Source organism: Lactuca virosa, chromosome 7 (genome assembly GCF_052849685.1).
Source record: "Lactuca virosa cultivar CGN04683 chromosome 7, Lactuca_virosa_CGN04683_v6, whole genome shotgun sequence".
In the NCBI taxonomy this organism is placed as follows: Eukaryota; Viridiplantae; Streptophyta; class Magnoliopsida; order Asterales; family Asteraceae; genus Lactuca; species Lactuca virosa.
In genome coordinates this window covers 5680568-5696162 of record NC_136432.1, presented here as the reverse complement: position 1 = coordinate 5696162, position 15595 = coordinate 5680568, and the positions used below count along the sequence as shown (strand labels likewise).

Below are 15595 nucleotides of genomic sequence, written 5' to 3'. Positions count from 1 at the left end.
CAAACTCTCAGTATCAAACACCCCATTTAGGGCTGTAAACGAACTGAACGTTCATCGAACAGTTCATGAACCGTTTGGCGGGAAGTTCGTTTATGTTCGTTTATTTAATAAATGAACGAACACGAACATAAATTATCGTTCGTTTAGTTAAATGAACGAACATGAACAATGATCTCGTTCGTTCAATTATGTTTGTGAACATTCGTTTATGTTGTTCATTTAAGTTCGTTTATGTTTGTTCATATAAATTCATTTTATATTCATATATGCTTAATCGTGTTTGATTACATTACTATATTATATGTTCATTTATGTTCATATATGTTCAATTATGTTTTTTTATCTTTGTTCGTTTACGTTCGTTTGTTTATGTTCGTTTAACTTGTTCACGAACATAAACGAACGAACATGAACAATGTAATTTGTTAAACGAACGAACATGAACAAGAAAACTCGTTCGTTTATCCGTTCGTGTTCGTTCATTTGTTCGACTAATGTAAATGAACAAAAATGAACAAGCTCCCGTTCATATTCGTTCGATTCGTTAATAGCCTGACCCTATTAGTTTTTTTGTAATCTGACCAAACGTTAAGTCCTTACCTGGACAAGTATTGGAAACCAGCACAGCTTACTAATTTAAGAGTAGACTTTCTCTCTCCTCCTTCCTTTTCTCTCTCTCTCATACACACCCTCGCCAAAAACTTCATAACCATCGCCGGTTACACTACTCCTTTCCCGGCTAAACTAATACTCAGAGGAGTCCAGCTCGCTTACACATGTTCCTCAGCTTCTCTCCCTAATTTCCCTCTCTCTAAGACCACAATGTCGATATACGACAAAGCATTCATGAACAGCGAGCTCTCAAAACCTACCTCTATATTCGGTCTCCGGCTATGGGTTGTCGTCGGGATCTTCGTCGGAGTTATCATAGTCCTCGTACTTTTCCTCATCTCCGTATGCATCACCTCTCGACGTCGACACTCTCACTCGACTAAGAAAAATGAAAAAACCCTAACCCCTGCAGTATCGAAAGAAATACAAGAGATCGTCCCTCACGAATCGTCTGCTGCGGTGGAGCACCGTATGTCAGTGCCGGAGATCCAAATCGATATAGGGAAGTCGGAACACCGTGTCGTTTTCTCCGACCGGCAATCGAGCGGTGAGAGTAGGGCTACGAGTAACGACACGGCGTCGTATGGTGGTGGTAATGGCGGTTCGTCGTTGCCGCAGGTGTCGCATTTAGGATGGGGGCGGTGGTATACGCTCCGGGAGCTGGAGGCGGCCACAAATGGATTGGCAGATGAGAATGTGATCGGTGAAGGAGGCTATGGTATAGTGTATAGCGGTATTTTAGGGGATAATACTCGCGTGGCAGTGAAGAACTTATTGAATAACAGGTAAATTACGCTCGTATTTCTAAATTCAAATGTTGAATACTTCAATCAACTATAACGCCAAAGAAAAACTTTTTGCAAGTTATCCTTAACCTAATTCTTATTTTCATCAATACTCACAATTTGTGATGTTAGAGTTTTGTGCGAATTGATGTTACTCGACTCAATTTGCCGTATCCATGTAAAAAGTTGTTAAATTTGTTATCAAAATCAAGACTTGAATCGAATCATAGAACAACGGAGTCTTAATAATTCATAATATTTCGATTTGAGTTATTCAAATCCATGTTTCTTCTACCCATACAAAATTTTAGTTAAATTTCAACCCTTGTCTTATCTTATAACCCAAATTTGTTGCATTTGGGTTCTGGGAGGCTTGGTGAACGGACTAATCATGGATTGTTCCATCTGTTGGTTGATCACCATTTGAATGATGAAATACCAGGGGTCAAGCTGAAAGGGAGTTCAAAGTAGAGGTAGAAGCAATTGGGCGTGTCAGACACAAGAATCTTGTTCGCTTGTTAGGATATTGTGTAGAAGGAGCCTACAGGTAATCAATCATATACATCTCAGTTGCTATTTATCTTCATCAAGAATCTATCATCATCAAATTATCTTTTTTCCAGGATGCTAGTCTATGAGTATGTAGATAACGGGAATCTGGACCAGTGGCTTCATGGGGATGTTGGAGATGTCAGCCCTTTAACATGGACTGTTCGTATGAATGTTGTTCAAGGAACTGCTAAGGGGTATGTTATAACTTATAACCAAATTTATTAGCATAAAATTTCTTGAAAATCCAACTTTTTGTTTTTTTATACAGTTTGGCATATCTTCACGAAGGGCTTGAACCAAAGGTAGTTCATAGGGACATCAAATCCAGCAATATATTACTTGATCGTCAATGGAACCCTAAAGTTTCCGACTTTGGCCTTGCAAAGCTTTTGGGTTCAGATACAAGTTACGTGACAACTCGTGTGATGGGAACTTTTGGGTAAATTTTTTATTTGCTGTTGAAAAGTTTTTAGGATATGAATCTTGATTCTTGAAATTGAATAGTATGAGTTTGTTTTTTTTTCTGTTTAGGTATGTTGCACCAGAGTATGCTTGCACGGGTATGTTGACAGAAAAGAGTGATGTGTATAGCTTTGGAATACTTATTATGGAGTTAATCACTGGGAGAAATCCTGTTGATTATGGTCGACCACAAGGAGAGGTTAGTAAACCGTCTGAATGAAATTAAATGACCATTTTACCCTTACATTGCGACAAACGATTTTCACAATATCCATCTATTTTTAAGTTGAGAGTAGTTGGTAGGGAAAATATGTAAATGGTTGGTGCCCTTACATCAAGTAACTTGTTGGTTTAAAATTTGTTCCTTTTTTTTTTTCTTTCTCCTTAACAATTTGAATGATTACAGGTGAATTTAGTGGAGTGGTTGAAGACAATGGTGGGAAACCGTAAATCTGATGAGGTGGTTGACCCGAAGTTGACCGAGATGCCATCTTCAAAAGCGTTAAAACGTATACTTTTGGTGGCTCTGCGGTGTGTAGATCCGGATGCACAAAAAAGGCCTAAAATGGGACACGTACTTCACATGCTTGAAGCTGATGACTTGCTCTTTCCCACTGTAAGGCCCTAATGCAAGCTTGCTGAATTATTTATAAAGGATGGGTAAAATAGTCATTTTGTCTTGTTAATCATGATCACTGAGATTTATGAACACTTGCTTTTGTATTAATTTTAAATGAAGGATCAAATGGTCATTTTGTCAACGGTTTATTCATTCTGAAAAAGTATAATAAAGAAACATAATTTATGTATACAAGACTTTTTCCAGACAAATATCATTATCTACCCTTAATGGCAAATAAAATAAAAAGATCTAAGTAAAAAAAGAAACACCAAAGCAATAAGCAACATCTCTTTAGTAGATTACAAAAAAGAGGAATCTTATTGATGTTATGGATAAGTTAATGATTATTTATGGACAAAAAAGTGACTGAATGACAAATGGAGGAACTCTTCCCATGTTACAAATATTTGTCATGATTACTGATGGACAAAAAATGTTTGTTTATTTATTTATTTAATTTCTTCCCTTAATTTGCAGGAAAGAAGAGAATCTTCACGATCTAATCGTGATTATAAGGTGGAAAATAGTAGATTAAACGATAAACAATCTGGCGATAGAGATTCTGATACAAGTGAAGGTGATAGCCGACGCAGAAGATAACATAACAATCGAGGTCTGCAAGATTCTATTAAGTTTATAAATTGTTATTTATTAACCATTTTTTTTCTTTCTCATGTATCTGAATCTCCTAAAGTTGCAATATTATATCATTCTTTTTATTTGATGCCTAAAGTCACACCACAACACCACCCATTTGTATTACTATCCAAATAATTCAATTATTATTCTTTCAAGATATGCATCCTTCGCCCACAAGACACCTCTTTAGGCTGAAACACTTATCCCTCTTAATGGTTCCATTAAGACTTTATGAGATTACCTTTCAGAAGCCTTGGAAATGCCTTTGAAAGGTTAAGCCTTCTCACATTTTGTTAATCATTAAGAGGTTGGAACCATTCAAACACGTTTGTTTACCGTCGTAGAAGACAAGATGAGTATTGCAAAAGGACACAGTGCATCTTCTTATTAGCCTAAAAGTGCTGAATTTGATTCGCCTGATTGAGGTTATGGGGCCCATGTGCCAGCTAACTTTATTCTTTCAAACTTGCAGCTGTACAACAAGTTGTCCATGCACAACCCTTTTTCTATGTTTTCTTGCTTATATATATATATATATATATATATATATATATATATATATATATATATATATATATATATATATATATCATTTCACGATATCGTTTATTTGGTTCATTTAAAGTAGTAGAATCAAGTATATATGGTTCATTTAAAGTAGTAGAATCAAGTATATATGAATTTATTCTATCTCTTCATAACTAAACCCCAATCATAACACAACTTTTGTTCTTATGGTTAATGTATACATGTATATGATGTTTGAATCATTTTTATTATTTGGATAAATCAATTATGAATCATTATCCACCTTTGGTATACATGTATATAGATGTTTTTATGATTCATTAAGACGTTGGGTTTGTCTATGAATTATGTGTGTGGAGTTTAAAGCATTATATTGTATTTCATAATTCCGAGTTTAAAGCATTATACTATATTTACCGTAACGAATATCAATTGTGAATAATAGTTTATTCATTATATTGATTTTTTTTTTCTTTTGGAAATTATGACCAATATGTTTGTGATTACACAGATCATTGCACCGTTAATTTAAAACAATTTAATTTATTGTTAGATGAAAGTTTGAAGTTTAAAGCTTGGAAAGTGAACATTAAAGAATGATACTTAGGTAAGTTCATTTAACTAGAATAGGAAGTTAATATGTAAGAACTTTATCATTTAAGGTTAAAATAGATGGCAGGGAGAGGGGAGGGGAGGACATGGAATGTCAACTTAGTTTAAATGAGAAATTATAATGTCGAGGGGAGAGAGGAGATCAGATTTTGAGAGAAATTGGGTGAAAATAGAAGCAAATCCTTGAAGAACCTTGGTGAATCTAGATCCAAATCTCCAAATGAAAGCTTCTGAGGCATAAAATTCCATTTCTCCTTTCTCATTTAATAATGTGTTATTAATATGATTATCGTTATTAATCCAAATCATGTGAAAGGGATAAAAGAGGTTAATTAATATAGAAGATCTTAATTGACTTTCAAGAAGCCTAAAAGGCTAAAAGAGGTATTGCAATAACCACTGACATAATAACTAACGTGAGTAATGTGAGTTTTAATACACATAATCATAATATGATGTGTTTCCTACTTTTATATATCTTTGTTTTGACATTTAGAGCGAACCAATAAGACATTCCGTTTGTTATGACATTAACCACAGGGACCATTTGTGTAATATTGTCCATATTTATATAAAAATAACATCAAAATCTCAGAAGCTTTGAATTATAACAAATACAATATTCATGATGATGGTTTGTCTATGCTTTTGGCATAAAGATTATTCCTCTTCATCACTGTCATACTGTTGGCACAACAGTAACACATTACTTGTAGTTGTTGCTTTATCATCTTCTTTCTTCTTTTCTTCATATGCTTGTGATTTCTCCTTCTTCACTACAGAAAACTTCACTGTCGCAGACTTCAAAACAAAACTCCCAGAACCCTTTGCATCTTCTGCAATAAAAATAATATATAAATCATTATCTTAACAAAAATTACTTTCTATTTCAAAAGTAATTGTTACTGTTACTTTTAACTAAACTGACCTTTTTTAGTACTACTTGTTTTTGTTAAGTAATCTGTTGGGGAATCCGAAACCTTCTGTTTCTGCATCATAAAGAAAAAAGTTTTAAAAAAAAATCTGTCATATAACATTAATCCCATAAAAACCTTTTGTTATGCAATATGAAAAGACCATATCAATTATCAGCATACCTTAGAACCAGCTTGTGAAGTTTCACTGTTGTTTGAAAGAGTGATGTCATCGTCATCATCCAGCTCAGCATCATCAATTCTACGAACATACTCGTTTGATCCCTGAGTTATATTCAATAAAAAGTCTTATAAATTTGACTAAGAATTTATCGTAGAAGTTAAAACATAATAAAGTATGTTGCTATTTTAAAAATCACACTAACCTTGAAAATGGATTTAATTAGAGCTTCATCCGCTTCTTCAAGCTTGTCCTCATCCTCTTCGTGTACAGGAGCAGATCTCTGCAAGGCTTCAAGCATTGCATCTACACTCACAGTCGCGTGTCGTGACTGCAAAACAAACACAAAATTTCAATTTTCAGAATCCAAAATAAGTTTTAAAATGATTAAACAATAATTTATTAAACAAAAAAAAAAAAAAAACCTTCATTGACTTCATTTCATCGAGTGCAGAAAGAATATCCATCTCTCTTTTTGAATCAAGTGTTCTATTCTCCAATGATTTCATCGCATCTCCCATCTCTTCAGCGTCTCGTTTCCTTTGCTCCTCGTCTACCACCTAAAAAAATACAGATAATTTTATAAAAATGAGAAACCATATGGTTTATAAATACATGATATTAAATATTAACATCAAAATTATAAATAAAAAACTCCACCTCATCTTCTGCACGCCATGGCTCAAAATTTCTTGCAGCTCCAGACTCGACAACATAATCTGAGTTTTGTGGGTCTGTTTTCATGGTGATTTCAGCTGAACATTTTGTGCATTTAAAATAGAATCTGAATATTTGAATTCCTAAATATGTCTGCATAGTAAGTAAGAAAGAAGTGAGTGTTATTTAGGTATAAGTTACAAATCACATTGTGTGTTTAACTGTTTATCATAAATCATAATGGCTTACCTCTCCTATTACGTCTTCTTTGCGTGAATTGAATTTTGTTCCCTTGTATATGTAGTTTCCACATGTGCTGCATCGAATGCTCATTGGAAGCATCATTCTCACTTTGATTTGTTGATTTTTGGGCATCCGTCTCCTTGGGATTTTAGCCGGATCAAAATCCGGGGGGTAGTATTTGTTCAACACCTTTCTTTCTGCCATTGCTTCTTTTTTTCTTACTACTCAAACTCAAGAAGATAGGTGCACTACCTGATTCATTATATACAATTTGAAATCAAGATCAGAAGAAACAGACAAGCCTCCAACAATATATCGTAGGTATTTCAAATATACATTGATCAATTTGATTAGCACTTGAAAAGATATTACTAGTTTACTACTTCTTAACGCAACTCCTAAACCTATACATAAACCCTAACTTTTAAAGAAACACAATCAAATCTATATATTGTTAGTTTTTCTTTGATAGATATGAACTGCCTTAATCAAATTGATAGTCTGTTGCCTAGTTTTTCTTTGACATGTATGTGGGCAAAAAGGCATCTATAGAATCGATATCAATTTCGTTCAAAATCAGTCCTTTTTCTCTACCTAATGAACTCGTAAGTTTTACTAACCCTAGTCTGTAATTCTTTCTCAATGACATTTTATTCCTGGTAATTCCATCAGAAAGTTCGGAACTGTGAACTAAAAGAAGAAACCCTAAATCAAATGGAAATGTGAAATTATAGAAACGAACCTTGTTTTCAAATGGGATATGAACCCTAATTTCTTGTTGTCGTAAACTGGGATTGCTGTAACGGATGTTCTTCGGAGGGAAACAGCACAAAAATTGCAAAGAAACGGCCGCTTGCACAGTCACCAGGTAGAAGGGAACGTAGAGAAGAAAGTCGATTGAGGATTTGATGTGAGTATGGTGAAGCTATCTTCGATTCCTCTCATTGAAGAAATCGCGGGCCTAATCGAGCTTGATTAACATAAGTTCTTATTATTTAATAAAAATAATAATAATAATACATATATGAAAAATCGAGTAAGCTGACCCAGAAAATAACTAAAAAAAATATTTATTAGCAAAACAACTATCAAATTCAAAATTGGTAAGGATCGATAAAAGAGTATATTTCGTACTAATATTTCGGATAATAGAGTAGAAAAAAAAACTCTAAAATTTTAAAATGTTAAAAGTAAGTCTGAAATTCGAGGAATAATTTCGAAATTTCGTAAACAAATCATTATTTACTAAAATTAAAATCTAACAAAAAATTAAAGTATGAACTATATACGATCCTATGCTAAAATCAAACATTTGATTGAAAAACGATAATATTAAACAATTTAAAATGGACAGCCATAAATAAAAGACTTTCTTTGAAAAAGATTACAAAAAAAAAAAAAAAACTCCAAAAATAAAAGAACAAGTATATTTTATATTTTAAAAATAAAAAAGTGGTCTTTTTCTTTAAAATATTTTTTTAGAATGATTAGTGTTGGTGGTTTTTGTATCACCAAACATTCTGTGTAATTAGAATAATATATAAGCTAAGAGACTTATTATTTGTATTCTATATTATATGTTCGGTGAATGCGGAGTGCATGCATATATAAGATCGAATTATAAGCATGTACTATAGAATGGTGGGAGTCAAGGGGGTCGTGCCCCCTTGCGGGGTCTAAGGGGTATAGCCCTTGGCGGTGGGCGAGGTCAAGGGGCAGCGCCCCAAAAGGTCTTCGGAAATTTGAATTAGTTTAATTGTGGAAAATCCGAATTATAGTGGGTAGTTATGGTAAGATTGACAAATCTCGTCAGTTTTGGAAACTATTGATTATGCCATTAATTCGTAATTTATTTAACTAATTAAGAAGATGGAAACCTAATATGTCAAAGTATAAATACGGCTCCTCTATTAAGCCGTCGTCAGAACCTTTCTTAGTTCTCATTCTTCTGTAACAAACTCATAATTCTCTGGAAATTTGACTTATGTTTCTGTGTCCAGATTCGTGAATGTCCTTTTGGATTATCCTGGACTGGATTTCCTGTAACCCGGGGATCGGGTGGAAATATCAGTTTGGAAAGTGACCGTACACGATCCATAAGGAATTCGGTTCTCCACCATCACCCTACTAATATTCCCCCAACTATCGAACTGATATCCTCGTCTGGTGGAGACGGTTGAATTAATCCGCGAGTTGACCACAAAATTCATAAAGCTGGACAAGTTTGAAGGCAATGATTTCAAGCGCTGGCAGAAGAAGATGTTGTTCATGCTAGGGGTGGCAAATCAGGTCATCGTGTCGTGTTTTTGTCTGACACGACACGACACGACAATTTTTTATGTAACACAAACACGACACGACACGATGTCTTGTTTTTTTTAACTAACACGAAAACGAACCAATTAAAAAACGACAAACACGGCACGACACGACAAAGATAACATAATATAACAATTAGTTTATTTAATTAATATTTATCATACATAACACGGAAAATACGAAAAACACGACAAATAAATGCTAAATCATGTCAATTTCATGTCGAATTTTGAACACGAACACGACATGACATGTCATCGTGTTTTTTACACTCGACACGAACATTAATTTGAATTTCAGTTTTGTCCCATATTCGTTTCGTGTCGTGTATTTTTTTGTGTCGTGTCAACAAATATCACCCTAGTTCATGCTGACCACGCTGAAGGCTGCGTATGTGTTGAGTACTCCAAGGCCAGAAGTGGTGGAGAATGAGACATTGAAAGACAACAGGAAGGGGAGCAAGTGGGACAACGATAACTACATCTGCAGATCTCACATTTTGAATGGTATGACTGATTCTTTATTCGATACCCATAGTGATGCTAAAAGTGCAAAGGACTTGTGGGACACTCTTGAATCAAAATAAATCGTTGAGGATTCTTTTAGCAAGAAGTTCCTGGTTAGCGACTTTAATAACTATAAAAGGGTTGATTCAAGATCTGTCATGGAACAATACAACGAACTCCTTCGCATTTTGGGTCAATTCAAACTGCACAAAATGAATATGGATGAAACCATTGTTGTGTCAAGTGTGATTGACGGACTTCCACCATCATGGAAAGACTTCAAACCTAACTTGAAACATCAAAAGGAGGAACTGTAAATGGTTCAACTTTGTAGTCATTTGCGCATTGAAGAATCCATTCATACAGAAGAGAATGACAAAACAAAGGAAAAGTTGAATCTGGACAGCCCTCGGTTCATGTGGTTGAAAACAAACCAAGGAATTCGAACAACAAAGGACGTGGCAAACGCAAACAATAATATGTCCAAAATAACTCCAACAAAAAGAAACATGAACTGGATTGTTGGAGGTGCTTCAAAGTGGGACATTGCAAGCGTGATTTTCGTGTGAATCTTGGCAACAATGGTGTTGGAAACAGTGGAACCATTAGAAGTGGAAATGGGTCTAAGGACCAAGTAAAAGGAGATCATTATGTAACTAACTTTGATAATTCTAAATAGAATTATGTTTATTATGTTTCACTTATTCTTGAATCATTATATGTACATGATGATGATGTAGCTTGGTGGATCGACTCTAATGCAACAAACCATGTATGCAAGGATGAACAGTTGTTTGAAACATTAACACCCCTTGAAGATGGATCTGTGTTGTGCATGGGAGACGATTCTTTTAAACCAATTTGTGGTGTCGGTGTCGTTAATCTTGAATTTACTTATGGAAAGATTGTTAGACTTTTTGATGTTTTGTTTGTTCCTAAGATTCGAAAGAATCTTGTTAGTGGTAGGTGTTTGAATTCTGATGGTTTTAAACATGTTTATGAATCGGATAGGTATATCCTATCTTGAGGTGGAATGTTTATTGGTTTTGGATATTTGAATAATAGAATGTATCGTTTGAATGTTATTGATAAATTGTCACATATTCAAAATTATGTTTTTATGTTATCTTCTTCTAAAGTTGATGACTCTATGCTTTGGCATGCTAGATTGGGTCATGTCAGTTTTAGAAGGATGCATGAAATGTAAAAAATGGTCTAATTCCACCCTTTGGCATGAATCTGGACAACTGTAAAACATGCATGCTTACAAAAGTTACAAAACATCCATTTCCAAATGTTTCTAGAAAATCGGCTATTTTGGAACTTGTACACAGTGATTTGTGTGATTTCAACTCTACTCCTTCCTTGGGAAATAAAAAGTATATTTCCACTCTACTCCTTCAAAATCCAGAAATTCAAGATGGTGTTGTTGTACTAGAAACAAAAGAGCTTCGTAGAAGCAAAAGAGGCTAAATTGCGAAAGATTTCGGTTCCGACTTCCAACCGTATTTAGTGGAAGGTTCAAGGGATGAAATTGGTCTTGAATAAACTTATTGTTATGGTATTGAGGATAATCTTAAGACATTTAAAAAGGCCATGAAGTCTCGAGATGTTTTCTTTTTGAAGGAAACATGTGATGATGAAATATCATCAATTATTGAGAACAACACTTAGGTGTTGTCTAATTTGCATCCAGGTTATAAACCACTTGGTTGCAAATGGATATTCAAAAAAATGAATCTTAATGGGACTATTGACAAGTACAAACCCCGGTTGGTCATTCGATATATTAGACAAAAACCCGATGTTGACTATTTTGATATGTACGCTCCGGTTATAGCGTTATGCGTATTTCTACTATTAGATTGTTAATCGCTTTGGAAAGTATCCACAATCTAATTATCCATTAAATGGATGTTAAAACATTCTTTTTAAATGGTGAACTTGATGAAGAAGTTTACATAAAACAACCAAAATGTCTCGTTATGCCCGGTAAAGAGCATATGGTATGTAAACTGGTAAAAATTTTGTATGGGTTGAAACAAACACCCAAACAATGGCATCAAAAGTTTGATTAGGTTATTTTGTACTTTGGTTTCAAGTTAAACCAAAGTGACAAATGTGTTTATAGTAGATTTAGTGATGCTACTGGTGCAGGAGTGATCATTTGCTTGTATGTAGATGACATGTTGATTTTTGGTATTGACCAAAATCAAATAGATGAAACAAATCAATTGTTGTTGTCTAAATTCTCCATAAAATACTTGGTAGAGGCTAATGTAATTATTGGTATAATGATTAAGAGGGTGAACAAGGGCTTAGTAATGACTCAAAGTCATTATGTTGAGAAAATTCACAAACGGTTCAGTTTTAGTGATTGGTCTCCTGTAGATTCAAGTGTGAAATTAATTCCTAACACTGGCATTCCTATTTCACAATTAGAATACTATAAGGCTATTGGTAGTTTGATGTATGCAATGACAAGTACCATGTAACACCTGTTTTCCAGAATCGATCAGGTAAAGATTTAATGGGATTAAAGATGGAGTTTTTGGAGAAAAACCATGTGCCACGACATAGGGCATGGGTGACCACGACGTGGAATGGCTTTTATGAAATGCACACTTCTGATGAACACCACGACGTGGCAAGTAGGATTCCACGACGTGGTGGTTTCTACAGCCCAAACCCACAATTTTTAGGGTTTCTTCCGTATTTAAAGCCTCTAACTTCAAGATTAGGGCATCCTTCTTAGCCTCCAACCTTCATAAATGAAGCCCTAGGCCTCTTTGATGATTCTTGATGTATCCTTGATGTTATTGAGGTTTGAAGCCTTGGTTTTCACTTTGGGAAGAAGAAGAAGGTGTGCTTGCTAGTTAGAAGAGTTTATCTACTTCAGATCATCTCCTGCATCCTGTGGAGCTTAGGAAGGTATAAACTATAAAGCTTCCACCTTTATCATCTTATTCTCTTATTTCATTCCATGAATTCCCTTGAAGAAGTGTTCTTGGAGTTTTGGACAACTCCAGAACCTTAGTCTTGTTTGGTGACCATCTTTTGGCCCTAGATGATGGAAAGAGAGTTAAGTCTTGGTCCCTTTTGCTCCATGCACAAGTTGAGGTCTTATTAGGGATTTTATGGACTTAAGGTTTTAGATTTGGTCTTGTGGTGAGGTCCTAATGGATAAAGTTTGAAACTTTATCCATTAAGTCTTTAATAAGAATCATATCTGGAAGTATGAGCCTTGATCAGTAAGGATTAAGCTCTTAATGAGAAATTTGGCTTACGGCAGTAACCACGACGTGGCCAAGAGGTCACCACGTCATGGAGAGGTTCAACCTCGCGACTATTTTGTATGGAAATGACCATGACATGGCTAAAAGGTCACCATGTCGTGGTGACAATTGACTGGGTTGACTGTGACTTTTGTTGATTATTAACTGTTGACTTCTGACCAGTTTGACTTGGGGTCAAACTTAGAGGATTTGGTTTGTTGATTGAGGATTCACTCTTTTTATGTTAGTAGGTTCGTGGGATTGGTCAATACAAGGAGTGTGTAACATCTCGTTTTCCAGGTATTTTACATTTTTACCATTGGTATGAGAATTGTTTGCAAATTGGTCACAAATGGCATTTAAATGAAAAGTAGGGGCTGCATGAGTACGTTGGGAGTACATGGTCAAGGGTCTAATTCTTCAGCAAAGTACGTTAAGGTTGATGAGCGTATTTTGTTCGAGATTTCCAATAAGAAAACTTTTGTCTCCAAAATTAGGTTTTGCTCTCTTTTAGGGCTACCTTATGTCGACTCAATGGTGAATCATGACTCGATCTCTAATGTTCAGCTCTTCGAGATGTTCTACAACATGAGGTATACTGATCTTCTCACCACCATCACTAAAGTCAAGAAATCTTGCCTAACTCCTCTATGGAATGGGTTGTTTACCCTTCTCTTTAAGGGTTTTTCTGAATGGGTAGCTGGATCCGACGGTGCAAGCAATGGTTTCATGACCATCATCTATGGTCTATACCATGGCATCAATCTCGATTATGGGCCTATTCTCTGGACTCAATTGGTTTAAAGTTTGAATTCATCTTCTCTTCATACCGAGATTTCATGTGGTAGATTCTGGACCATTGTTACCAAAAGGGTTATGGAGAAATTTCAAGTTCCAGTCATGGCGGATTCTTTAATGTCTGTAATTGCTACTTTCCACACCACAAAAATCATAGTGGCAGACTCTTCCAAGTTTCTATTCATCGGTCCAATTCCTGAGACGATGTACAGGTGTGTTTCTGGTACGAGTAAAATTATTTCTGAATACAAGAAACAATCCTTTTCAGGTCCAAGGGTATTCACTCCCGAGATGCAACGTTCCCTTGATGAGGCTGACAAATCAAATAAAGGAGGTAAGAAAAAGGACAAAAAGAGGGAAGTTCAAGAGGGACCCTCCTCTAAACCTGTCACACCTCGGAAGCGAAAGGGTCAAACCGTTGAACCTTCGGCTCCTAAGAAGCGAAAGCTGCGAAAGATGAATCTCAAGCCCAAAGTCTCTTCAACAAGCGATTCCGATTATGTACCTTCGGATCACCCCGAACCAGAGTCAAGTGACAGTGAAGATCATCTGTCTGAGGGTTCGCCTCGAGGTAACTCGCCTCCACCTTCACCAACTTGAGGTAATTCGCCACCACCTTCACCTCGTTCTTCCATTCCTATTTCGGTAGCTCCTTGCCCACCTCCAGTTTCATCTCAACCATCCACTTCAACACCATTACCACCACCCATATTCACCGAAACAACCACCACCACCACTACCACTACAGCTGAACCATCGGTTAATGTCAACGCATCTGATGCGGGGGCACGAACTTCTGGTTTTGAAATCTCTGTTACTTCTAAACCACTTTCCCCACTTCAATCTGACGAATCTGACACCATTCTTGGTGGTAACGATGTGGAGTTTGACACATTCCACTATAGCCCCTTTACCGTTCAAAGTGATAGTGATGATGATGCCCCAGTCACTAAACGACATCTTAAAGCTCTGAACGAGAAGCTCGATTCTTTGTTTGCCTCTGCATCTTCCTCTTCTACTACTGAATACTCTGAAGCAGCGGTCAAGGCCCTTTTCTCTACTCTAGTCAAAGAGCATCAGGCAACGATTTGTAAAGCTACCAAAGATGTGGATGCTTCTACCACTTCTTGTCTGAAAGCGACCGAAAATGTAGAAAAACTAATCTCAGATGCACAAGTGTTTTTGGACTGTCTCCAGGCGGCTACTGAAAAAAATGCTAACACGGTGAATGCTACTATTAAGAATCTCACCACTTCGCTTCAGACTGAGAAGAAGCATTTTGAAAGCATTAGAACGGGGATTAAAACTGATAATGCCGCGTTCGTCTCTTCAGTGAATTCTCATCTTGATAAACTGTAACGACGTAAATTTTCAAACAATTTTTCATTTTTCAAACAACATGATTATCATTTAAACATTCTCAAATCTCATGTTCAACAATTGTCATCAAATAAAACATATCCCAAGATCACAAATAAAATCCTCGGTATGTGTGTACGGATCATGCCGGCGCCTTCCCGCGATCGTCACTAGTACCTGAAACACATAACACATAACACTGTAAGCATAAATGCTTAGTGAGTTCCCCAAAATACCACATACAACACGTATTAGCCACTCGAGGCTATAACTCTGTGGACCCTCTGGTCCTAACTCTGTGGACCCTCTGGTCCTAACTCTATGGACCTTCCGGCCCTAACTCTGTAAACTCTAAACAATACATAACATAAATCACATAGAAATAATGCAGTGTATCACATCATATATATAGCATACAAGGTACTCTGTCACACAACTCTAATTACCACTCTAGGTAAAGTATAGTGAGAAGACTCACCTCGGGTAACTCGGTAAATCTCGAACTCAGAAATACTGATCTATCCTCCGCCT

The 15595-nt window shown here is 35.9% G+C and overlaps 2 protein-coding genes across 2 annotated transcripts; one reads left to right on the top strand and one right to left on the bottom strand.

Annotated features, from left to right (window-relative positions):
• The first annotated feature begins 609 nt into the window (after positions 1-609).
• Positions 610-3752, top strand: LOC145124548 (putative serine/threonine-protein kinase At1g01540). The gene is made up of 7 exons (XM_079059952.1): positions 610-1397; positions 1840-1944; positions 2021-2143; positions 2218-2388; positions 2481-2610; positions 2818-3027; positions 3511-3752. Exons 1-7 carry the CDS (start codon positions 823-825, stop codon positions 3631-3633), a joined length of 1437 nt encoding a protein of 478 aa, XP_078916078.1. The 5' UTR covers positions 610-822; the 3' UTR covers positions 3634-3752.
• Positions 3753-5358: 1606 nt separating this feature from the next.
• Positions 5359-7800, bottom strand: LOC145126195 (coiled-coil protein (DUF572)). Its single transcript, XM_079061595.1, has 8 exons — positions 7550-7800; positions 6814-7059; positions 6568-6717; positions 6333-6467; positions 6113-6238; positions 5910-6011; positions 5741-5801; positions 5359-5648 (listed from the first exon to the last, which is right to left on the bottom strand). Exons 2-8 carry the CDS (start codon positions 7009-7011, stop codon positions 5473-5475), a joined length of 948 nt encoding a protein of 315 aa, XP_078917721.1. The 5' UTR covers positions 7012-7059; positions 7550-7800; the 3' UTR covers positions 5359-5472.
• Positions 7801-15595: the final 7795 nt, after the last annotated feature.

Coding starts and splice junctions, on each gene's coding strand:
- LOC145126195 (XM_079061595.1), bottom strand. CDS start 7,011: ATGGCAGAAAGAAAGGTGTTGAACAAATACTACCCCCCGGATTTTGAT. Junction 6,012..6,112: donor TAATTAAATCCATTTTCAAG/GTTAGTGTGATT, acceptor AATATAACTCAG/GGATCAAACGAGTATGTTCG. Junction 5,802..5,909: donor CTTCACAAGCTGGTTCTAAG/GTATGCTGATAA, acceptor TTTATGATGCAG/AAACAGAAGGTTTCGGATTC.
- LOC145124548 (XM_079059952.1), top strand. CDS start 823: ATGTCGATATACGACAAAGCATTCATGAACAGCGAGCTCTCAAAACCT. Junction 2,144..2,217: donor GTTCAAGGAACTGCTAAGGG/GTATGTTATAAC, acceptor TTTTTTATACAG/TTTGGCATATCTTCACGAAG. Junction 3,028..3,510: donor ATGACTTGCTCTTTCCCACT/GTAAGGCCCTAA, acceptor CTTAATTTGCAG/GAAAGAAGAGAATCTTCACG.